This window comes from Erpetoichthys calabaricus, chromosome 8 (genome assembly GCF_900747795.2).
Source record: "Erpetoichthys calabaricus chromosome 8, fErpCal1.3, whole genome shotgun sequence".
Classification (NCBI taxonomy): Eukaryota; Metazoa; Chordata; class Cladistia; order Polypteriformes; family Polypteridae; genus Erpetoichthys; species Erpetoichthys calabaricus.
In genome coordinates this window covers 158,911,337-158,938,062 of record NC_041401.2, presented here as the reverse complement: position 1 = coordinate 158,938,062, position 26,726 = coordinate 158,911,337, and the positions used below count along the sequence as shown (strand labels likewise).

Genomic DNA, 26,726 nt, shown 5'->3' with positions numbered 1-26,726 from the left:
TGGAAGTGAAAGTTACTTAATAGAGACTGTCTCTGATTTAAGAACTTGGTTCATGAATTGTATTAATCTATTCATCTTTCTGGCATCCTGACTGGGATGTGAAACTGATCCTTCACCCATCATGCATTAATTTGGTGTCCCAAGATGGGTGTCTTAGTAATTTTTTAAAATTAGTTACTGGCTTTGAAAAAGGCAACATTGATAATTAACTTATAGATTAACATCAATTCTTCTTACATTATACACATTTCCTACATCTGTCAGGTCACATGTGCTTTAGTGCTGGGATGCCCTGAAACTAACAAAGGCCCGACCTTTTAATAATAATAATAATAATAATAATAATTCATTACATTTATATAGCGCTTTTCTCAGTTTTTAAAGTCCACTGCAACAATGGCTGTTGCTAATTGAAAAGCAGTGAGAAAAGGGAAAAAAACTCCTTGGTGAATGTCCAGTACTGTACAGTCATGCATTTGTCAACACTAGAAAAAAACATAAAACTTACATCATATAACTACTGTATATCAAAAAAGGGCAGAGCAGGCTCTTGTTTCTTAGGACACTGTTCCTTTAATGTGGGAACAACAACATTTATTTATATAGCACATTTTCATACAAATAATGTAGCTGAAAGTGCTTTACATGATGAAGAAAAATAAAAAAAGACAAAGTAAGAATTAAAATAAGACAACACTAATTAACATGGAATAAAAGTAAGGTCCAATGTCCAGGGAGGACAGGACAAACTAACAAAAAACTCCAGACGGCTGGAGAAAAAAAAAATCTGCAGGAGTTCCAGGCCACGAGACCACCCAGCCCCTCTAGGCATTCTACCGAACATCAATGACATCAATCAGTCCTCATTGTATTCAGCGTTCTCATGGAAGGACTTGATGATGACGGTCGTGTGGACCTCTGGTCTTTAATCCATCAATGTAGGGACATCACGGTGCTTTGATTAGGCTGTGGTGGGAAGTGACATCCTTCACATTTTCTTCAACTCTGTGAGGTCTGACTGGTCACATCATAGCAAGAGATGCGTACCCAATCACCAAGCTAATTAAAAGGGCAGGCTCAGTTATGGGACACACTCCGTTCCCCCTGGAGATCACAGCAAAAGAGAAAATGAAGGCAAAACTGATGGCCGTTATGAACAAAAACTGCACATCATCTCTATGACACACCAACACTTTCAACCAACAAATTATTCAGCAGATGTATATCAAGAAATGCTGTGCAGGACTTCTGATGTCTCACTTGGATTGCTCTCTTCTCTTTAGCCAAGTCCAAAGTTTTTCTTCTTGGAATTCTTGTGTTTTAGGGGAGTTATTCTCTCCAATATTTCTTCAGCTTCTGTAAAAAGCTAAATTCCTCCTTTGGCAAAATATAGTGCAATATTATCGATCTAGTAGTTAAGGCTTGCTTTCTACATTTGATGGCATCCTGTCTCTGTTCTGACTTAAATGTATTTGTGGTAACATTTTAATCATTTTCCACCTCATAGTTTTGCAATGATACATATTAAGTCCAATTTTCTGCTTACAAAATTTCAACAAGCTCCTCTCTCACTTCATCAGTGAATGGTTCCAATTACCAGTATGCCCTTTACAATGTATAATTGTGGCTGTTTTTATTTGAAAATTTTATCATTAACCAAAAATATGAAGTCGTCCTAAAAATCAGCTTCTTTTGCACTGTATTTATCTGAAGGCGCAGATCCATTCATATATCTACTGTGCATTAAAGACGAGACATAATGACTGACTGACATTCTGATGATGAATTCCAGGTACAAACCCCACACGCACACAATGTTACCTTGGGCAGTAATTATGTCTTATTGCTAAAAAGTATGGAAGGATGTATGAGCATCTGAAACAAGGATTTTTTTTCCTCCCTAAGGAGTCTTCCAGATTGTCGACTTTTTAAAAAAAATCTTAACTGTATTAATATTTTCATAAACCCATCATTGTTTTAGTTTGGTTGTTTTCAAAGTTGCATTTACCTTTTTTTTCATAAAATGTTACATATTTTGTTATGTGATGAGGGATTTCTAAACATTTGCCTGGAACTTTATGATGCTTTAGGTGTGTCCTCCTCTTTGAGTGATTGTAGTCAAATTCCTCAGATTCAGCTGTGAGGATTGTGGAACTTCTTAATCAAGATCAACTTTGCCCAAGAGCTGCAGCTTCATGAGGAGAGGACAACGGCCAACCCAATCTGAAGCACATTTAAGGTAGAGATGAAATGCTGCAGGTTGGAATTGTCTATTGAAAATATCAGCAAGGTGAACAGAGTATGGGCAACAAGACACAGAGCAGAAAAATCTCAAACTAGTCTCAATTCAGGTCTTCTGCTCTCATGGCCCATTTACTTCAATTTTGTGCTCACCACAAGTGCACAGAGTGGTTATCAGTTACTGTAGCATTTTTGTCTGCTTGAACCAGAACCAGTCTGGCTCTTCTCCTCTGCCCTGTCTCACCAACACAACTGCTGATCACTGAATGTTTGCACAAGTCTGAGAAAACTCAAGAGCAGGCGTCTCCAACTCCAGTCCTGGAGAGCTACTGTGGCTGCAGGTTTTCATTCTAACCCTTTTCTTAATTAGTGACCAGATTTTGCTGCTAATTAACTCTTTGCCTTAATTTTAATTGATGCAGAACTTAAGACTCAGGCCCCCTTAATAATTTCTTTTCCTTAATTAGCAACCAGACAATATTAAGACACAAAATTAATCAACATATTTACAACAACCTGCGTCCATTACACACCAACTGAAAATAAAGAAAGTTGAAGGCCTCCGTAATGCTGATCTGCTCAGGTCCACAAAACATTTTGACGGCGCTCTTAAAAAAGTCAACAGTTTTGGAAATGTCTGCCATGACAGAATGAGCGCCATGGAATTAAATAAGTTTAATTAGCAATGAGAACTGGCTTCAAATTAAGAAAACCGAATGAAGTGAAGTTGGTTGGAGTTTGAGGCCCCAAATGAGTTGCTCATCTGTTGGCTCACTTCACATCAGACTTTTGTTTATGTGCCATTTAAGGAAAAAAATCAATTCAGCGGTCAGAGTCTCAAGAAAAGTCAATTAAAATAAAGGGAAATAGTTAATTAGCAGCAAAAACTGGTCACTAATTAAGAAAAGAGAATTAAAACTTGCAGCCACAGTAGCTCTCCATGACCGGAGTTGAAGACCTCTGCTCAAGAGACTGCTCTGTGTTAAATTTCCAGAATATCAGCATTTATCTGTCCATCTCCAACAACCATAACACAGTTGAAATCACTGAGATGACATTTTTTCCATTCTGATGTTTGATGTGAACATTAACCGGAGCTCCTGGAGAGTGGGTCAAATGAGACTTCTTAAACTTCTCAGCATTTCCAAAATTCTAATCATTACATAAGCAGAAGCAATAGACGATGCAAAGGACAGCCAATGGATAAAATTAGTGCTCCTAGTTTTGTAGCTACACTTAAACATTCTGCATCTTATTTCTAGTCACAATCTCCTATCCATTTTTTGTTTTCAATTTATATTTTGCTGATGAGTGTGCCCAAAAAAAAAAAAATTCTTGCCTCGAGACCATTAGATGAGGTTATCTAATATGAATAAAAGTTGATGAGGATCTGCTTGGATGTGCAGAATAAAAAGAAACTTAAAAGCTACTGCAGCCAACTGAGCAAAATTTAGGTTCTCTGTTCATAAGCCATGGACTGCATTAGAACATTTAATTAGTAAGCATCATTAGTTCTAACCTTCCTATTAATCATCCATCCATCCTCTTCCGCTTATCAGAGATCGGGTCGCGGGGTCAGCAGCTTTAGCAGAGATGCCCAGACTTCCCTTTCCCCGGCCAGTTCTTCTACCTCTTCTGGGTGAATCCCAAGGCGTTCCCAGGCAGCTGAGAGACATAGTCTATCCAGCGTGTCCTGGGTCTTCCCCGGGGCCTCCTCCCGGTTAGACATGCCCGTAACACCTCACCAGGGAGGCGTCCTGATCAGATGCCCGAGCCACCTCATCGGACTCCTCTCTATGCGGAGGAGCAGCGGCTCTACTCTGAGCCCCTTACCCTATCTTTAAGGGAAGGCCCAGACACCCTGCGGAGGAAACTCATTTCAGCTGCTTCTATTCGCGATCTCGTTCTTTTGGTCACTACCCATAGCTCATGACCATAGGTGAGGGTAGGACCGTAGATCGACTGGTAAATGGAGAGCTTTGCCTTGCAGCTCAGCTCCTTTTTCACCACGACAGACCAATGCAGAGCCCGCATCACTGCGGATGCTGCACCGATCCGCCTGTCGATCTCACGCTCCATTCTTCCCTCACTCGTGAACAAGATCCCGAGATACTTGAACTCCTCCACTTGGGGCAGGATCTCGCTCCCAACCCTGAGAGGGCATTCCACCCTTTTTCGGCTGAGGACCATGGTCTCGGATTTGGAGGTTCTGATTCCCATCCCAGCCGCTTCACACTCAGCTGTGAACCGATCCAGAGTTCTGCGAACCCCTCCTTGAACTGCCACCTTATCGTGGTGGAGGAGTTTGCATGTCCCAATGATCCTAGGAGCTTTGTTGTCTGGGGCTTTATGCCCCTGGTAGGGCCACCCAAGGCAAACTGGTCCTAGGTGAGGGATGATACAAAGAGCAGTTCAACAAACCCCCAATGATGAATCAAACCTTTGGACGACGTTTTCCCTTGCCCGGACGCGAGTCACCGGGGTACCCCTCTGGAGCCAGGCCTGGAGGTGGGGCTCGATGGCGAGTGCCTAGTGGCCGGGCCTGCACCCATGGGGCTTGACCGGGCACAGCCCAAAGAGGCAACATGGATTCCCCTTCTCATGGGCTCACCACCTATGGGAGGAGCCAAGGAGGTCAGGTGCAATGTGAGTTGGGTGGTGGCCGAAGGTGGGGACCTTGGTGGTCCGATCCTCGGCTACAGAAGCTGGCTCTTGGGACGTGGAATGTCACCCATTAATCAAATCTAATAAATCATTTACAAAATGAAAAATATTTTATACAGGCAGTAGGAGATCATACTAGAATAAAAATAAGCTTCAGACAAGTTTTACACTTATTTTAATAAACAAAAAAAATGTTTCAATAATTATGACTAAATTGTACAAATGTAAGCAAAGGAAAACAAAACCTTTATAATCAACTGGCTAAACATCACAAAGTAAAAATGACATGATTCAAACATCACCCTTCAGCCACAGAATTCCAGACTGCAACAAGACTGCCGCTGTCCAACAAGAATGCAGGACTAAACCCGTGCTGACAGGTTATGGTGACTGACTGCTTATCCTTAGCACCATACAGCAAGTTGATACTCCTGTAGCTACAAAGCTGTCTGGACATCGGTTCAGCTTTATTGGCCTGCAGTATTTTGTTAGTGCTCTGCTTTAATAGGGAATGGCCAGATTCACCAAACAATTCACTTTTGGTATGAGATATGAAGAAGTCACATCTAGCTAAGCATCAGTTTTAACAATTATAATTAATGGCTGTGCCAACTGTGATAAGACATTAAACAGCATCAATATCTACATACAATGTTACATAAAAATCAGTTTCCTGCTGTATGTTAAAAGGAAGGGGGAGGAATGTTAGCACATCTCATATCAAAAATATTTTTGCATACACAATGCAAAACTGGAAAGCAAGAAAACTGTTGTACCAGAGAGGCAGTCTATATTGAAGCTGTTGTTGTTTCATGGGTGCATCAGAAGTCTCCAAATCATGTCCTTTGTAATGCAACTTCAATCTCACTCTCCCAAAGCCGATGTTTCCACAGACAGCAGGTGCATTGCCTTTAGTAAACAAATCACAGTATGGCAAGATCTTAGAACATTCCACCTCCCATACCCCCCATGCCCCCCATGCCTCCCATTCCTCCACCCATGGAAGGCTCCTTTTCTTCTTTAGGCAGCTCAGTTACAACAGCTTCAGCAGTAGAAAGCAGAGAGGCCACTCCAGCAGCATCTAGTAGTGCAGTTCGAACAACCTGCATGAGACACAGTTATGAGAATTATTTGATCCATTTCTTTATAGTTCACAAGTCTTGCATATGTCTGATGTGATTTCATGCTACTCCCTTGCAAAATGCTAAATATCAGTACAAAACAACCTGAAGCAATGATGCTGCCCTAAAACTCGTACAAATTTTAGTCAGAGATCCTGGATTTTTACTAGAAAGGAATATTAACTGGCAAAGAGGCACATTTTGAAAATTAGCAAATACCTTACATAGCACCATTAATGTGCACCATCATAAAGTGCTTATAAAGCTAAGGGCCTTTGTAAAGCCACAATGTCCCCCTGGAGACAAATAAAATTATATCTAACAAATCACAGTATCTAAAACATCAAATAAAAAACACCACACAACCTCTATAAAGAAATTACTATTAAATTACACAGACACACATAATCATATTCCCTTCTTTTGTTAATTTCACTAAGCACACTATATCCCCTCATGTTCCATAACTGACTTGTTTTTTGTTTTATTAACATCTTCAATTACTGAAGAATCTAGCCAGAAAAGCTTACCTTGGTGGGATCAATGATGCCTTTTTCTACCATATTTACATATTCCCCGGCAAGTGCATCATAGCCAATATCTGAAGAACTCTGAAGAATCTTCTCAACTACCAGAGATCCCTCCACTCCTGCATTAACAGCTATCGTCATAGCGGGGATGCGTAGTGCACGGCGAATGATTTCAATGCCTAAAGAAAACAGAAGAGGAGGTCCTCAGCTTACCACACCTTTATAAAGCAAGGAAGCCCAGGAAAACTATATATAGACATTCAGATTAGCAGATTATTCTAGAGATGCCTAAAAATGAACCTATGAGTAATATGGATGATAATGTTTCAGATTTTTTTGAAGACTATTTACCTATACCATCGAAATTTTAAGACTAATCTAATTTTGTACCTAAGGATCTCTTGTTAAATCATTCAAAGGCTACAGAAATGATGAAGCAAACAACAACTACCAGGATTAAAACTGCAACTGAATTATTTGTACATGTAACCAAAATTCACTTAAAACAAGTGTGCAAAATTCACGTCACTTATTTAAGCTCAGACATCTATTAATAATGGGATACTTTCTACTGCATGGCAGACCCCACAACAGCTTTACACAGTTACTTTGCAGAGTGCATTGCACATGATGCATTTTCATTTCAGTCATTTAGAACTCTAAACCGGTTATTCACCCTTTCATTTTCTACCCAACCTAAGGATGTTAGTTAGTCCATAGACTATCCAGCAGCCTCAGGCATGATTCCATTTTCACGCTAGGCCAATTTACAGTCAGAAATTTTTCCAGCATGCATATCTTTGGGATATTGTTGGAAACTCAACATACACAATGACCAGGCTTAGACCTGAAAACATTTTCTTGTAGCCCAAAGGCCACCATGCTAATCACTGCATTGCTGTGTACTCATTGCAAACACTTTTCCCCATTTGTAAAAATTAAGCAGCAGAACATTTAAGTAAATTCATTAAAAACTCTTATCTCCACATTATTCATCTATTTTATCAATTTATGACAAAATGGATTATACCAAATAAAGGATTTTACAGAGCAACTCTTAAAACTAGTAACTCTTAACACAACCTTACAATATACTTTGGCCTTACTTGCAAAAAAGAAAATGTACAGTATTATGAATCCTAAATGGTATATTCCAGTGGAAGACAAGTGCAACAGAAGCTGTTGAGCAGCAGATTCAGCTCATGCTTATTCATACACATTTATATGAGAAGACATTCTTAAGCGACATGCTTGCTTAGCAGTAGTAGTTGTACTACTACTACTACTACTACATACTAATTTCATAAATAAACACACTCCAGACATCCATCCTTCCATCATCCAACCCGCTATATCCTAACTACAGGGTCACGGGGGTCTGTTGGAGCCAATCCCAGCCAACACAGGGCGCAAGGCAGGAAACAAACCCCGGGCAGGGTGCTAGCCCACCGCAGGGCATACACGCGCACACACATCCACACACCAAGCAGACACTTGGGACAATTTAGAATCGCCAACACTCCAGACATTTAATACTATAATAGAAAACCAGAAATCTGTTTGTCATACAGAGTAACAATGCCACCGGCTTATCTACAGGTGCTGGTCATAAAATTAGAATATCATGACAAAGTTGATTTATTTCAGTAATTCCATTCAAAAAGTGAAACTTGTATATTAGATTCATTCATTACACACAGATGTATTTCAAATGTTTATTTCTTTTAATTTTGATGATTATAACTGACAACTAATGAAAGTCCCAAATTCAGTATCTCGGAAAATTAGAATATTGTGAAAAGGTTCAGTATTGAAGACACCTGATGCCACACTCTAATCAGCTAATGAACTCAAAACACCTGCAAAAGCCTTTAAATGGTCTCTCAGTCTAGTTCTGTAGGCTACACAATCATGGGGAAGACTGCTGACTTGACAGTTGTCCAAAAGACGACCACTGACACCTTGCACAAGGAGGGCAAGACACAAAAGGTCATTGCTAAAGAGGCTGGCTGTTCACAGAGCTCTGAGAATCAAGGGTTTCTGTATTTTAATATTAAAACAAAAATGTAGCAATAGTCATTTACCAGTAGAAAACATGTTGAAGCTTTTACAAATCGAATCCCTGGCTGTAGCATTTAGACAACTTCTCCCAAGCTTCAACATCCTACGACTTAGGAGTCTTGTTTAGAATTCCAGCCTTTATTGCAACTACTGCTACACAGAACACTTTTAATTTGTTTGCATCCCTTCCCTAAATTGGAATGTTGCATTAAGATTTACTTCTTGAATCAAAATAAAGTTTAATAGACAATAGAGTTTAGAGTTTTATTTAAAAATGTTCGGAAATTAAAGATCTGAAAAACAAGACTAATACTGCACTTATGTAAGCGAACCTGAGCTTACTATAGATATAAACACAATCATTAGTCCAGCAGTACTGTCAGTATACCTTTTATGAGGTTAGTATGATGTAAAGTGAATGGCTAAGTATGAAATACAATTTTCCCAACAAATATGCTGAGACAATGCATTTCTGGTAATAATACATACAGCAAAATGTCCAAGTCACATCTCCCACAATCTCTTATGGCTTTTCTTCACACAAAACCTACTTAAACTTCAAAAAAGGAGACAGTTCCAGGAAAGTGGCTACTTTGAACATTTACAAAATGTGCTTCAAAAGAAAATATTACCGATTTGTGAGATGTCCTGTTTTGGTATGGTACTAGTCTAGGATGATCCTAAGGTCTAAGTGGTGTTGCAGTGAGCAATGGAAAGACATCCAAGCTAGTACTGATTTTTATCAGCTCTGCAGTCAGCTGAGCATCTATCAGTTTAACAGCATGGCACCAGCAATTGATGACTTGATTCTCTACTTGCTCCTTTCACATTTTTCCCCTCAGCCTAACGAAACATACTTGGAAACACTACATTAAAGCTCCCATTCTGATCACAAATGAAAATATCAAAATGATAGTCATTGCCAGGCATAGTGTAGGGTTACTGTAAACATTATCAAGTATGGCACTTATGAAAGGCCTTGAAATTCTCATATCATTACCATTCACTGTAAAACATCAAGAAAATACTGAATTGAATTTTTAATATTGTATTACTACTTATCATTACGAATGATTGATTGTACTGTTAACCAGGAGATCCTAAACTTTTTCACTTATTTGAAACAGTCACCATTATCAAGAAAAACCTACTTTCATTTGGCGCAGAATTAAAAAAGGAAAAAAAAACATTTGGAGAGTAATGACTTTGGGAATTTGAATAGGTGCACTTTACTAGAATCCACTCTTTCTAGTTTCACATACAACACACAAAACTTTCTGAACTATACACTGGAGTACAACTTCCATATAACCTATGTTGGGGAAAATTTAATATCAGACAGGAAATCTACAAAGATCCTTCCATAGAACTTGTGAGGTTTTCCATGCTGGATTACTTTCATCATCTTTCAAGTATCACTTTATTCTTCAATATTGGCAATGCAACAGTTTAAAGAGATACTTTGAAGTCTGATCAATATTAAATAACTAATTCATTACTATGCAACATGTTCTATGTATGTTTTATGACTTTCGTGATGGATAAAACCTATGTACTTGCATATACTGCACATACATGTGCGTCTATAATGGTCTTAATTGCCTGGGCAAGTACTCACTTTCCTGCATTCCTTACTATGCTAAATGGGTTAGACCTGCTCACAAGGGGGTTTAGGTTAGCACCCAGCAACATTCTTCCAAGATACACAGAGCAATGGTGGTTAGTTTTGGTCTGCTGTCAGTCTTATTACTGTAAATTCATGTTTTGGTCACACCCATTTTAAGTGTCTGCAACTGTACTTTCACTGCTCAGCAAACTGGGCTCTGCAAACACACTTTTCCACATGCATTCTAAAGACAGGTTAAGTTAACTGGCAATCCTAGATTGTCCACTGTAAGAGATATTCAGTTTATGTCAAGTGTCCTGAAATGAATGGACTATGCATCCAGGAATGCTTCCTGGCTAGCACCCAGTCCTGCTGGAACAGGTTCAGATTGTGTGCAACCTTAAGCTGGATAGAACAGCGTATCAACACTTGCCTACACTGTCCAGGAATGTCATTGTCAAAATCCATGTATTTGTAATCAAACAGTTGTATGGAACATAATATGGATTACTTCTGCAAGATGGAGATGAATTGATTTTTCCTTCGATCAATGCCATGTCAAACATTATTGTCAATACTTGTTCAATCATTCACAAAAGCAAAGGTAGGGGTGGGTGATCCAAATGTGGTACCATTTGTGGAAAACTGGTAAATGCAGGCTACTACTTTGGAGTAGACATGAAAATTAATACTTGGGGCAGTGGTCCGGGTTTTAAAATTCACACAACACCAAGGACTGTGGTGTAGCTTTGCCCAAACAAAGTGGCTTTAGTCTTTTAGTTTGATACATACCAACTTTTTGGTCTTCATTAGCAGGTTTGATGCCATCCAACGCCGGAATACATCTTAGGAGAGCACAGCCTCCACCAAGGACAATGCCCTCCTCCACTGCAGCACGAGTGGCATTAAGTGCATCAGTTACTCTGTCTTTCTTTTCATTTACCTCAACATCACTTGTTCCGCCAACCTTGGAGGAAAAAAAAAAAAAAATGCAAATTTAAAAAAAAATTAAAATTAAAAAAAAAAAAAAAATGTCAAGTGCAGATCACATGTACCTTCATCATATTTATCCATTTTAAAATGTTAATGACAAGTTTGACATTTTAGTGTGTTAATACAAGCCATAAAATATACTATAAATTACCTAACTTCACCTTTGTTTCATCCTGCAAATAAACAATTATGTGAATAAAGCACATAGCAATACGTGTCTAAAAATAATGCACATTAATCTTGCAGCATTTTTTTTCCTTAGCTGTATAATTAAGTTGAGGCAAAAAAGGGGCAGGTTACTAAGTAGTGTGGTAGACTGCACGATTTTAGGGACCTTCAAAACTTGTCTCAATGTAATTTTGGAGAAATTAGGTTATAGGATTGACAAACGCTATGGGACTGAAAGATTGATTCTCGTCAGAATTATTTTAAAGATTATATTTCTTCATGTACTGATGACCAGCTGAGTAAATATAAAAACACAACAAAATAAAAGCTAGTGCTTCCATGGGTTGCAAAGTCAAATAATAAGCATTTAAAATTCCATAATGTGGGCATATGATTTTGCTTATAACAAGGCAAGGAGAGACCGCTGTTGATACAACAGGAGGTGGCTCCTTTGAGAGGAAATATAACAAGCCTGTTCCACCATTTGAAACAGTCATAAAGTGCAGTACTGAGACTGCTGTTCACAAAAATGTGCATGCAGCATGGCCAAACTGAAGACAAAAATCTGAACCATGTTTAAAGCAGCCAACGATTTCCAAAGTTTTGAATGCATGTCACCATACAAGCCCGGTCTCGACACTAAAAAGAAATAATGCAGACCATTACCCCATACCTGTCCAAAAAAAGGTTTTGCGTTACTTAACAATTTGTTAAATGATACCATATTCCATCCCATATATCCATCCTGGAGAAGTATGTGCAGTGTTGCAAATGGGTAATGGAAGAGCTGAAAGACGTGGAATTTTTCATATGCATGACTGATTCCTGATCAAGTAGGACAACAGAGCCCTACATAAGGTTGAAAATTCATTTCAAATCGACTGCAACTTTCCCACTTCCCTGAAGAACACAGTGGGGAAAACATAGCTATTGGATTACGTCAAGCTTTGGCTAGCTGGTGTTTATGTGGAGATGGGCTAGTTTGTTTTACAATGGACAATGTGAAAAATATGATCAAAGCTACTGAAGTAAATGGCTGATTTCAGTGTTTTGGATACAGAGTGCACTTTGCTATTGGAAAGTGTTTATTTTATTTCAGAAATTTAACTTGCTAGTAACAGAGTAATAGAGTTAAAATGTTTGCCGTTCTGTTATGCCTTTCACTACTTTATTTACTGCGTTTAGCAGACACTTTTAGGGTAGCTTAATGCAAGTGCTATGTAGTTATCTAAGTAAATGATTCAAGTGTACTGGCAAACACAGAACAGAGTTGCTAACAAACTGAATTCTTGAGCAAAGGTAAAACAAACGCAACAGTCAGGCAAGTTCTCGCTTCCCCATTTCCCAAAGTGCACTGCTGCCTGTTTTGTGAGCTTTTGGGCAATTGCACCCTAAGGCCTAGATTAAGTTTTGTTGCAATCTGCTTTGATAAGTTTTATTCATGTAAAAACTAGCCATAACCTGCAGCTCCCTCTGCGTAGAAGTGAAACAGGACAGCGAGGAGAGCCCTGCCCGGCTCCCTACTCCTGATGTTGTGCTTCCCCAACCCATCACGCTCCTGCAAATGAACTATGATTCTTAGCGCTATGAGAGAGAAGTCACAAAAATCGACCGGAATGTTCAAACAAATTATAGAAGGGAAAAAAACAAAACAAAAAAAAAAAACTATGTAAATCCATTAAGTAGTTCTCTCATGACAGAGGATGTGTGTGTGTGTGTGTGTATATATATATACACACACACACACAGACACACACACACACAGTATATATATAATAAAATAAATTTACATAATTATTTTTGTAAATATTTTGAAGCATGTATTGCTTTTTGCACAAAATGTTTACTTTTTTGCAATAATGACGAATTTGTGTTTTAATAAACATACTGCTAACAATCTCAGTTTATCATCTGTATTGGCAGCTTGTAGAATTGGTGATACTACACAGTGCACAACCTTAATTTCTGATTTATTGCATTATTTATCACTAGCACATCATCATCAAGTTCATTGTTCATTGCAATTTTTCCCCCCAATATCATGCATCCTTAGTTAATAGTTTGTGTTAAGGACCAGTTTATAAAAAACGGCCACACATTGGGTTATACTTCAGTTTAGTGAGAAAAGGGCTTTAAAGGGAGGCTACTGCTATAGAGCAGAAACTGGAAAGTGGTAAAGAGATTGATGGCACAAGGCAATTAACTACCAAGTACAGAAATACAATATAGGGTCAAAACATAATTATCTTGTTCACCTTAAAAGGATGAACCCATGCATGGGTTGCACAAAAAAAAAAAAAAAAAGTAAGACAATAGGTTTTGCCATTTCTGCATTTTAACATTACAAGTCATTTTTACATCTTCTATGGTTGAAGCGGTCACCTTTATTACAAATTGCAACATTTCTTTCCAACAAGAAGTAGTAGAATTACAATTTGTGCTTTATTCCAACCCTGATATCCAACAGTACACCTCACACAGATGAGACTGAAGAGATCCTAATGATAAATATCTGTACAATTACCAAGTAGCTTAAAATACTACATATTTTATCATCTGTTATTGTTTAATACATCTTTTTATAGTGAATCTAAAGATAAACTCTGACTAACATTTGGTGTTAAGTACTAGCTTTTTCTATTCATGTTTATCAATGGCATTCAGCCCCCATAGCATATTTACATGGACTTACCTGCACAAGGACTTGCTATAATTTTATTCAACCATAGCTTATTTTACATAATTTATTGTTGCAAAATAGGATTCTACCCTTAGTGTTCAACTGTAACAAACTGCTCAAATCAGTTTTAAATTATTTGCATATAAATTTTCAGCACCTGTAAACCTGAAGAGCTATGTGGGCTCAGTGTTTAGCACATTTCGAGCAGCACAGAAAAAAAGTGTTCTGTAAATCCATTCCTTAACACAGGTGATAGTGGTTTTGCCGAACAAATTTACTGACTAACATACTTTGACATAGTTTGTTTCTAGGCCTTCTGTACAAGTCACAGAAACACACACACACACATATACCTAATAGTTTCTACTTAAAGGGAATTGTAAAACAGTTTCATTTTAAAACTTTTGTATTGATCATGCTAATTTCCATAGCTTACCTTGAGCACAGCCACACCATCTGAGAGTTTAGCTAGGCGTTCATTGAGCTTCTCTTTCTCATATTCACTGTTGGTCACTTCAAGCTGCTCCACAATTTCCTGTACTCGCTTCTCAATAGCAGCTTTGTCTCCTTTTCCCTTCAAAAGCATGGTATCATCTTTGGTTATGATAACTTCACCAACCTTTCCAAAATCATGAGGCTGAATGTCTTCAAGATTAAGGTTAAGTGCTTCATCTCCAAATACCTGTGGACAAGGAAATGCTTTTAAACTGTCTTTTAGCTTATATAAAAAAAATAAACACACACACACACACAAACAATAAAAATAAAATAAAAATAATTGCTTACAGCTCCCCCTGTAGCAATTGCCATATCCCTTAGTTGATTCTTTCGGTTATCCCCAAAGCCTGGTGCTTTCACAGCAACCACCTGTAGTCCCACCTTCAGTCTGGGGGAGGAGAGGAGAAAAAAAAAAAGTTCCTTGAAATTTCTGGTAGACAAGTGAAAAAGACTTTTTTTTTTTTTAATTTATACAAAAGCATCCAATGTTACAGAGAAGTGTCTTCTATCAGTTATTATATATAACGAAGTTCATAGACCAACCTACCTGTTAAGTACTAGAGTGCTCAGTGCTTCCCCATCTACATCTTCTGCTACTATAACGAGAGGCTTGCGATGCTGGTTTGCAATTTCAAGAGCAGGAACAATGGACTGTACACTAGAAATCTTTTTTTCACTCAAGAGAAGGTAAGCATCCTGAAACTCACATTTCTGTCCTAAGAAGTCAAAAAGTTTAAAGATCAACTGCTAGATCTTCGCTTTCATATTAAATTTTAAATAATAATAATGCCACATCCCATTATTAAATGAGTACAATTAAACACCTGGGGACCTCCTTCCTGGCTCTGGCAAGGTAAGCAGTTGTACCCTGGGACAAGAGGGCTGCTGATGCTAACAGCATCTTCTCTTTCACCCACAGCAAGGCTCAGAGAAGAGTCGTACCCCCAGTGCCATCAATACAAAACTCAGCTGATCAGTGAATGTTTTGTCAACTTTTAACCAGATAAAGAGGAGGGCAGAGCTTCACCTTTTTAATATTTTTAATATTACAGTAGCAGCCACATAACAAGAAATAACACTATCAGCTAAAAAAAAAAAAACCTGTGTTATTTAAATGCACATCACAATGTGTTTACAGCATAGGGACATCAGCAATATGGTCATAAACTCTGATTTGCAGAGGCAGCCCGGTAAAAAATTATTATTAATGTAGCAGTGCGTAGTGCCAGCATGTGTGTCTTTTAACAGTTTAAGTTTATTTTTGTGGCTCCTTTTATTCTCACTGTCAGTTAAGACCACAACAGGGTGAGAACAGCAAACAAAGTAAAAGAGTAGGCAAAAGAAATGCAGGCTTGTTGTATTATTTTGAAGGTGTCCAATGTGCAGCAGCAGGATAACATTAACATCACAGCATTCAGAAAAAAAATCTTGTCAGCACCTGTGGACTAACCCATAAAATTGAATTTTTAAATTTTAATACATGTGTCTTGAATATATACACCTCACTGCTTTAGGCATCATTTGTCAAACCAACAGCCACGTAAGAGAGATTAATTGTACAACACAGCATTTTGGTGCTTTGAAGTGAAGATTTTAAAGTGTTGTAATAAAAGGAAAATCAGAAGTGTGGGATCAAAAAAAAAAAAAAAAAACCACCAGAGTTTTACTAATAAAAATAAAAAGCTAATCCTTCAAAATCATGACATGGACACTTGTAGAAGTGAAATGCGATAACAACTTCAAAATACCGCTGCTTTGCACAGCTTGTCTGGAGTAACAGAATGCCAAAATTACTGCGGGTAAAAAACCCCAGTACTTTAACAACCAAATTTTAGCTTTTTAAAATAAATTTGAATCATAGTTGAAAAACGATGTTCAATCCAACAGTACTACTGCATACAACAATTTGCATAATCAAGTTAAGTATGCTTTCAGAATAAAATGCCAGCCACATATTTTTATTATTGCTTATGTGTAATGTCAAAGACTACGGTACACTTCAGGAATGCAAGCACAAAGAATCCTGGTATGAACTTTTAGACTGTAACCACAAGTTTCATTCATTGGTTTTTAATAATTAACTATACTTTACATGTTATTTGATTTCTTCAGCCTTTAAGTGACAGTACACTTCTTGACTGCTTATTTAAAACAACACTGGCACTTGGTAAAGCTGTCATCTGATTCAAAAACAAGATATGTACTATGTTTACATTAGTAAAATCTTGAGTATTAAAAAAAAAAAGGTACCTTTCGCTGTGTTAATAAAGTATGGGGAGATATAGCCTCGGTCAAATTTCATCCCTTCTATGATTTCAAGCTCATCGTGAAGTGTTTTACCATCCTGTAAAATAACACACCGTGAAAAATTTACAATTAGCAAATAAGATACAAGGTTGACATATAAACAATGCTATTAACAGCAATAAGAGTTGCAATAAAATTAGAACACAAAAAGAAAAATTGAATACTATATTAAAGTTGAGGAGCAAGCATATTGGTTGGTTAGACTAACCTTGACAGTAATGACTCCTGTGCGCCCTACTTTCTTCATTGCATCAGAAATAATGTTGCCAATTTCTTTATCTCCATTTGCAGATATTGTTGCTACCTGTGAATTTGCATAAAATTAACTTTTTATCCACAGAAAAAAAACAAATGCTTTTAATTCTGGTATAAAGTTCTTTTTAGCTAATTTAGATATTATCACCTTGTTAATACAATCATACATTATTCCAGCAATCTGTGTAATGATAGGAACAATAAACAAAATGACATAATGCATTCCCCAATTACCATATCTTAATAAAAAAAAAAAAAAAAAAACACCTTGTAAAAACACAGCTAGTCTAATGGGAATTTGGGCTGTCTTCAATTTACTTTGGTTTCCATCACAAAAAAAGAAATTTTTAGAACGAGAAAAAAAAATCCACACTACATATAGAAATGGACTGCTTCTTCTTTCCTTAGACAAGGAAAAAATCAATGTATAGGCTGCTAAATATACCCAAAGCAATATCACTGAAAACAATCCTCATTCAGATAAATACAAAAGAATAAACCTAAAAATTATATTTAAAACCCATACTATTCACAAGTTGCATCTGGCTCTTAGATGACAGTAATAATAATTTTTACATTTATATGCACTTTTCTCACTAGTCAAAGCGCTTTTCATAGTGGGTGGGGAGCCACTTCAGCCACCACTAATGTGTTGAATCATCCAGGTGGATGCTACGGCAGCCATTTTTGTGCCTGTATGCTCACTACACATTATCTATTAGGTGGTGAAGTGGTAAGAGAAAGATAGCCAATTAGAAATGGGTTTATTATTAGGGGGCTATGGAGGGCAATTTAGCCTGGACATTGGGATATACCTTATTATTTATAAAGCATGCCCAGATATCTTTAATGACCACAGAGAGTCAGGACCTCAGTTTTACAATTAATTCAGTGGATGGCACCATTTTTACAGCACCGTGTCACCATCACTTCTCTGGGGCATTGGGATACACATTCAGACCACTGAGCAAGTGCTCCCTGCTAGCCTCACCAACACCTCTTCCAGTAGAAAACCAAGCTTTTCCTGGATGGTCTCCCATCCAAGTACTGGCTGGGCCCGAACATGCTTAGCTTCAGGTAGATGACCTCTTCTGAAGTATTGGTGTATGGATTTTAAGGATCACTGAAGCAAAAACCCAGATTAATATGATGGGAACGTCCAGGTAGATACACATTTTACTAGATAACATACATTACCTGTGCAATCTCCTCTGGGGTGGTAACAGGCTTAGACTGCTTCTTGAGTTCATTGATGACTGCTTCTACTGCCATCATTACACCCCTGCGGATCTCTACAGGATTGGCACCCTTGCTGATCTTGTCAAATCCCTCCTTGGCAATAGCTCTAGCCAGTACTGTAGCAGTGGTAGTACCATCACCAGCCTCTTCATTGGTATTGTTGGCCACATCCTGAACGAGCTTGGCACCAATGTTTCTATATTTATCCTTCAAATCAATAGCTTTGGCCACTGTCACACCATCTTTAGTTACCTTTGGGCTTCCCCAGCTCTGTTCAATGATCACTGTTCGGCCCTGCCATTTAAGAAGAGAATGAAATATGATTTGTACCCAAACAAAGAATACATCCCACGTCCCCCCAAAATATGACACTAAATGTCAACTGCTGTGTTGTGAATTTAATATCATAAAATGTTTTATAACAGGGATATAACTGATACTTTTATGATTCTTAAGTATCATGGACTGTTAACAAAAAAGGCCCAGTCCAACTAAAATGCACTGCATACACGAAAAGCTATCATGTTCAATATAGGACAAGAGCATTTTTCGTTAACACTTTTGAGAAAGTGTTTAAGATGCTGTACAATTTGTACCCCCATTTTGGGTGCTCAATTATAACTCCTACTTTTAAATTTTACATTTATAAAATTCTCCACCTCCTGAAGTTAAAACGGTAGAGTCTGTTAAAACACTGCAAGGAAAAAGACCCTTTTATGTTCAGCCTTTCCCACATATACTTTCAAATACATGAATTAAAAAAATATATGGATGTATATGTTTGGGACAATTTCAGCATATTCCTTACTGTTTTTAAACATAAAACCATCACCATATCAAGATTAATCGTCAAAAACAGGTAGTGGCAAGAAGGGTTGTGAACCAGGCTTTGTAAAGCTGAACTATAACCACAGGCTAAGAAGTGATTAATGTTTGGCTTCTTGATTGAGCAATACATTAAAGTTTGACTAACAAAAATTTCTAACAAAATCATGGAGTAGATATATAGATAGATACTTTATTAATCCCAATGGGAAAATAAGGAAGAACACAATTTAACTTCTGCCATGAACACCAGCTTTTTAATGATAAAGCCATATAATGTGGCTAAACAGTCATATACTAAAATTAAAGCGAATGTCATACTATGGAACTTTTACAGCAATTTTTTTTTAAGCATTCATAAATTCTTACAGAGGTGCGATGGGTGACACTGCCAGTAATTCAGTCACAGTGGTTTACAAAATGCCACAACAAAATCAAATAGGTTAATTTTTAATAGAAAACAACCAAAAGATAAACCCTTTAACATGAGTCATGATGCTTATAAATTTCAGGAACTTAGTATACCTTTTAAAATTTTTTTTTTTTTTTTTTAAAAGAAAAGGCACAAATTGGTATCGAAATCTAAATTAACCAGTACTAATGACATGCCATTGTAAATAGGTATTGGCCCTAAAAATCACAGCATACTAAATGTTAACTGTTAATATTCTATATTTATGCAATGGCTAAAGAAATACATTCACCTACATGTTTTTAAATATTTACTGTCAACACTGAAGCAATTTTGAAGCATCCAAATTACGCACAATTTCCAACCTTTGTCAGAAACACCCCCATAATATGTTAAGAAGTCTACTTGAAACAGCTCAATAAAATACAACCAGTGTGGGAGTACAATTCCACTTATTTATTACGATCAGATAGAGTAATAGTCCTAAATCTAAAATGGCTGACAAGCTGGAAAAACTACTTATGCAAATTCCCACAAGTGACATATGGTAATATTTTGCTTTGTTTCATCATTTGGTGTGCATGGTGTGACATAAAAAAAACTACAAAAAGCATCAAAGCATACCAAACAATCTCCAGAGCTGAAAACTGGTTCACTAACATGGCCTTTACATTTCTAAAGGCAGAGGTACGCCTCACCAAGACAAACAAAGACAAGAACAACTCCAAGTTGGTTCAACTTTGTTTGCTTGGTATTACAGAAATGACAGGCTGGCCATGCATTGATGGCGGAAAAGTGATGCAGCTGCACAGATGAGGTTTTGTAGTAAAGCCTTTCTTGTAATTTTACAGTATTTTACAACATTTATCATCATAACTTTTGACATTTTGATTGCCTATAGTGCGGTCATCTGTTAAAGGATATTAATACAGATTTAAATGCATAACTTGAGGCTCAAAGACACCCACCGCCTAGGGAATGGAAATATTGCTTACACTGAAAAGGCAACACACAACCAATATAAAATTACATGTCTTTCAGTTATGAAAGGAAAACCTACAACACCACTAAACAAACAGGCTAATTACATATACTACGTGATTCAAACACAGTACTCTGTACCAGTGAAGTAGGGGCACCAACCTCAGGTTTTTTGCTGGAGAGCGCAAGTCTGTTAATTACTTAAAACAACTATTCTCCATGTACCTTTTAATTTTTGTACAAGGACTCTCTGCTTTAGAACAGGGCCATCATACCAAAGATACTTTTTCCAGGCAGGGGTGCACCTGTGTTGCACTTTACTCCACAAACTAGAGCAGCACACGAGACTTCTTTGGGGGCTTTTTCAAATGTAATGCCTTAAGTCAAAGACAGGAGCCACACTCTTGCTTCAGAAACGCTCTGTAGCCACATTGTGTGGTAATGTTAGGTGCAAAGCGTTCCCCCTCAGATGTTTGTGCTCTAACAGTGCTCCACCTTTAATGATTCACCGATGGCTGCACCGTCTACCACTGAACAGCAAAAGTTCAAACCATGTAAATGAATTTTTAAGAAAAACAACAACAGCGTCAGTGCCCATTTATTATGGATACCAAATCCTGAGATTAATTTTAATGAATGAAAGACTAAATAATTACATAAATTTCATCTTTTATTAGTTGAGCGAATATTTGTGCTCCTAAATTACAAAAACCTGTACCTTCAAATCTTTAATGATGTCCATGTGTGCCAAGTCAGACCTGTTAAGTGCAAAAAGCTTTTAAAATAAAACATACCTTTGGCCCCATGGTGATAGCAACTGCATCTGCCAACAGATCAACCCCCTGCAACATCAGAGCCCTTGCTTCTGCACCAAACTTAACATCTTTTGCATAAAAGCGGGTGAGGCGTGGAGCAAGGACAGGAGTCCGTCTCATTACACTTGCCAAGCGAAACATTCCTGCAGGAAGAACCAGATTAAATAAGAAAGAGTCATATTTATTAAAAAAAAAAAAAAAAAGACAAATTTAATTTTTATTAAACAAGATTCGGAAGCCACAGACAATATTTTTTTTAATTAAAAAAAATTAAAATAATCCACAAAAACAATCAAAATAAATATTATAAGCAAATTTCATACCTAAAACAATATCAACATTTGGTTGCTATGCTTAAGCACAATTAAAATATGCTTTCATAATAATGGCTCTTATGAAAACAGTTAAATAATAAATAACCTGTTAAACTACTATATCTACACAGTTGACAGTCTAAATGACAAAATTTTGCATAGTTAATACATCACACATTACAGTAGTCATTGATTAAAACAGCCACTGCAATTTTCAGTGAAACTAAAATCAGTAAATTTGGAGAAGAAGCTATATGGAGTGCAATGAGAGCAGTCCACCATACTAATCTATCTTTGTTTCTATTTCATGTTTATTGAGATTAAGTTCCTTAATCAGCAATGACTATATGGAGGACAGGATGACATTTTAAAACTGCTCTGAAGCAGTGGAGATTAGCATTGCAATATTATATTAATGATCAAATGAGGTCCTTGAGTGATTTACTAATTTATCGAAATTTAACAAGAACAGTAACAGGTGTGAAGAGTGATACTACATTGCTCATTACTTCTTCATGAAAAGTTCCTGCTGGTAACAAGTGTTTATGTACAGAGAATCCAAAATTCACCTTCACATTAAGTATAAATCAGCCTATAAGAAACTGAGGGAAAAAGAGTCAGATAAACCGACTCCTCTAGTTGATAGGGATAATGACATCAATCCATAATGGGGCCCCTCTTCCCATTTGAGAAGGAAGCTCTTCCTCATTTGAGAGTAGATGATCTATCCCCAACAAAATATATAGGCAGCAATGCATGTTTTGAGTAATGTGAAGTGATTTTTACTGCATACTTTATACATTTATTTTTAAAAAGTCAAACTACAGTACATACTTAATAAAATTTTAACAAGGATGATGAGACTGTCCTAGTTTTTAATGTGCTTAAGTGCTTAATTTACTTGAAACAACGCTTGCAAACTACACATCACATCTTGACTGCATTCATCGCTGTAACACTGTGAACAACAAGACGGACCATCTTCTACATTGATACAGCATATTGTGTCTGAATTTCATCAGCCCTGCTAACATTTCTGGCTACCATTGCTGCTTCCTGCACAAGAAATATTGTTCAAATGCTATTTCCACGTTCAAAAAACAGTTCAAAATATTCACTATAACTTAAAGGATTTAAGGGAAATGTTGTGTAACTACTAGATGGATGAAACAAAATGAATAAAAAACAAACACTGACAGTCTTAAACCACAAGAAAAATAAAAATCTATTATCCATAAAATTCGAATGCTGCATCAATTTGTTAATTTTTCTCTGTAACAGGCATAATTATACAAATGCTACAGCTCAGGCTTTTACACTGTTAGAAAGGACAAGTCCTTTTTGTCATCTGTGGAACAGAAGACCTTACAGTAACAAGATGGTATGTAACATTTATTACTGCCGGATTACCAAATATATTTTTAGAACACATGAAAATTAACATTTTAGGCAGATCAAAAAATCAATGAATCTGTGAAACCTTTCACCATTTTGAGTAGCTAATTGGGGTATCATTTATTCAATGGGTTTTTAACATGGAGATGGAAGTCATTGAACAATTAATGTGATTGGAGATGGAAGTCATTGAACAATTAATGCGATTTTTTCAAACTCGTGCAGCCTAATAGAATTCACTTTTTGGTGTTGTGTGAAAAACCTCTACAGCTACTCCCACTGCAAATCTCCATCAGGGCAACAATTGTCAAGGAATTTTTCAAGTTAATGCCTGGACAAGTTGGCCAAGGTCATGTGTGGATTAAGTGCTTGAGCAAGGATTTGACTTTAAAAATGTGGCTCAGACAGGTTAAGGGTTTACTTCGAAATCGCATAGAAATTAGTTAAACTAGAATACTAAGAAACCTCACAAAGAAAAGGCTCGTGTAAAAAAAAAACAACAAAACTTCAAGCACTTCTTTACTTTTAAATGGTCTCATAAAAACCATCTCTGAAATAAATACTACCACTTGGCCAAACAGAGGTAATAAACTTTTAATTTTACCATATATATTACACACACACAAGAAATAAAACACAATCAGGAACACATTACAGCTGTATACTAGTCATCTAAATGTGAGGGAAAAGAGTGTTCTGTCACGTGTTGGTTTACAGTGAACTACTCTACATTCATGCAGAAATTGCATTTGAATGCTTGTAGCCAGATGGTTTAAATTTGAAACTAAGCTATATTCACCATTTCTATAGTTCTGCAACCAAACTGCATAATGGCCATGCTTCTACTGGAACAGAACAGTCCTTACCATTTAATTTCATACTGCCATGTTTTCTGTTAATTATAGCAACAAAACAATGAAGTTTAGCCTTAGCCATCATTAAACCCAAGTGCCCAATTCTATAGCAACTTGAAGTCACTTAATTGCTGTGTTGAAAAGTACTCAGAATAAGTATTCAGTATCACACATGAATCATTAAATGAAAAAAATGTGCTGAGAGACACAAAACACATATTACAACATGTTCTTTTTTAATATTACTTCTTGGGCAAACTTACATTTTTTTAATAAAACCATCAATTTCCCTTGAAATCAGTTGTTTACCACACGTGATACAAACGCTAAACCTTTGGATGTGAGCGCTCAAGTCACGATTAATGATGATTATGTGTTTAACAATCTGTTAATTTATCCAATGGCTCAAGCAAATCCACTTGTTGCCTTAAAATCGTCTTCCACCTACTTACTGCAATACTAAAATCCTATGCTTCAGTCAGATTCACAACGGATTAACTGGTCTAGGCAGGCATTCCTTTTTCTGAAGTGTTGCTAAACTAACTCCCTTCATAGTGTGTGACTTAATATAGCCTAAGTCTCAAAACGTCAAGTTTACACTTGTAAACAGACCACACACTGAAATGTATACATTTACTTATATGACTGCAAACTTCTCACTTAATGTTTAAAAACAAAATGTTATACTTATTTATTGGGCCTTGACTGTTAGTTCATGAAAGAACCAGAAAAAAAACACTCGGCAAACATCAGACTGAGGCAATTTGTTCCAGCAGTTCAGAAGTGAGCCTTGAACCCATGAGGCCCTTATTTCCAGTCTCTGCAAGCCCCCTGACCAAGCAAGTTGAAGTTTTTAGAATAGGCCTGTGTACTGTGCTCTATGAATGATATGTTATATACAAAAAAGACACTTAAAAGATGTGTTACAATAAAAAGTCTGCATTGGCATAAGCCACTCTAATTCACGGTATTCATAAGAAATCTAATGATTTACTGTATTTCATGGGGCGGTAGTACTTAACAAACAAGAACAGCTGTGTCAAATATTTTACATATTAAAATGTATGCTTCAATGTAAACGTTTAAAGTCTAAATATCGTCTATTGTAGTTGACGTTTGACATTTTTCACTTTTCGAAAGAGATCCACATAGAATAGATTCCTAGTAAAGAATCAAAAAATAACATCACAATCGTAATCATTCACCTTGAAATAGTCTAAAACAATAGACCACTACTTTACGTTTGAAATTTGTGCTTTTCGACCTTCAGATATTGGGGTTAGAGGGCTAGGACCACCAGTAAAGAATCGAATAAAAAAATATTATACCCGTAACCATCAACTTCGGAATAGCGTAAAACGACAATCCACACGTCTGTTTTAGCCATACGAATTATTCGAGGTTCTGTGGAACTTTGACCGTCGAACAAAATAAAAACCGGGAAGCGATTTCAAAGCATTCATAAGTTGAATCTTAAGACTATAATTTTTAAATACAGAACCTACTATCTATTGATTACGACTTAATTCATATCAATATCTGGATTGTCAATTTGTTTCGTAAAATGTAACGTGTTCATATATAAACGTCAAGGTGCACACTTCAGGGAGCAGAGATGCATCTGTATAGCGTTTTTACCAGCCCATATATGTGTAAAGAGTAGCCATAACCACTCGATTCGTGCCTACGTTTTGAAGTCTACTTTAGTGAATATATATAAATCATTCATTTCTCAAAGTGGGCGCAGTATCTTCTTTGAAACAAGAGCGGCTTCATACGTTTACGGATTATTGTACCAACCCACGTGGAATCCCGCATGGTCCCATATCACAAGGTCAAACTTGACGCTAGCGGAAGCATACACTGCGCATTATTAAAAGGCAATCATGGTTAGATGTAAATATGTCCTTCCAATTGACAACGTAGTCAGATCAACAGCGCTTAGCAAAACACCCGATTGACCAAAAAAAAAAAAAAAACAAGAGGTGATATCTTAACACATTTACTGCGATATGCACTTAAGCATCATTCAAAGAAAACGTGAACTGAGGAGTGTCAGTACTACGCCTACTACAGCATATGATGTGAACATGGTCAGCAGAAAGGATGGAAAATCTCATTCCACACATATGCTTAATATGCAAAGAAAATAGATGAACGATTGCAAAATTCTCACTCTGAGGACTACGCCAATATACTTACTGCGATACTATGATGAATGAAATATCAGCGAATGAGTTCAGACAGTGCAAGGTGCCGACGCTGCCGAAGCTTTCTGCCTCCAATGCAAGCTTAGCCGCTCAGGACACTCTGACTGAAAAGCACATGGGAAGTTTCATCCGGGTATACGGCCCCGCGGCCCCGAAACGAGCATAGCGACAAAACCTGTCACTGCCAAATAACCCGCCATCATCAAGAACAACTTGTTAAATTAATTCACATATCAGCACCACGCGACATATGCGCCCATGCACATTTTGAATTGATCCATTAAAACTGCAACAATATGCAGATCCGAAATGCGTTGATATTCGGTTATGCTAGTTCAGGGGTGTAGAGTTCCAGAAATTTCGCGGCCGTCATTGGAGAAAAAAGTTTCAAGGGGTCAAAGGTCAAGAGTTTGTAACCATGGTGCAATTGCAGTAAAATAAATTGAAAGGTATTCGTTTGAGATGGGGATTGGCATATTTGATACTGTACCTGGTCTTTAGTAGTTTGGAAAATTGCACTCTAATGCATAATCTCCCTCAGAATACCATACGTCGAT

General features: G+C 37.1%; 1 protein-coding gene across 2 annotated transcripts; it reads right to left on the bottom strand.

The window, feature by feature from the left end:
- Positions 1–5,063: 5,063 nt before the first annotated feature.
- hspd1 (heat shock 60 protein 1) lies at positions 5,064–26,677 on the bottom strand. Of its 2 annotated transcripts, none has more exons than XM_028807641.2 (11): positions 26,660–26,677; positions 21,376–21,539; positions 18,322–18,657; positions 17,078–17,173; positions 16,813–16,906; positions 15,110–15,278; positions 14,851–14,950; positions 14,501–14,746; positions 11,016–11,190; positions 6,557–6,735; positions 5,064–6,008 (listed from the first exon to the last, which is right to left on the bottom strand). In XM_028807641.2, the coding sequence occupies exons 2-11, from the start codon at positions 21,535–21,537 to the stop codon at positions 5,847–5,849; spliced, it is 1,719 nt and encodes a 572-aa protein (XP_028663474.1). In that variant the 5' UTR covers positions 21,538–21,539; positions 26,660–26,677; the 3' UTR covers positions 5,064–5,846. The 2 variants fall into 2 exon arrangements, with proteins under 2 accessions (XP_028663474.1, XP_028663473.1); XM_028807640.2 differs by lacking the exon at positions 26,660–26,677 and adding an exon at positions 26,162–26,320.
- Between the last annotated feature and the right edge of the window lie 49 nt (positions 26,678–26,726).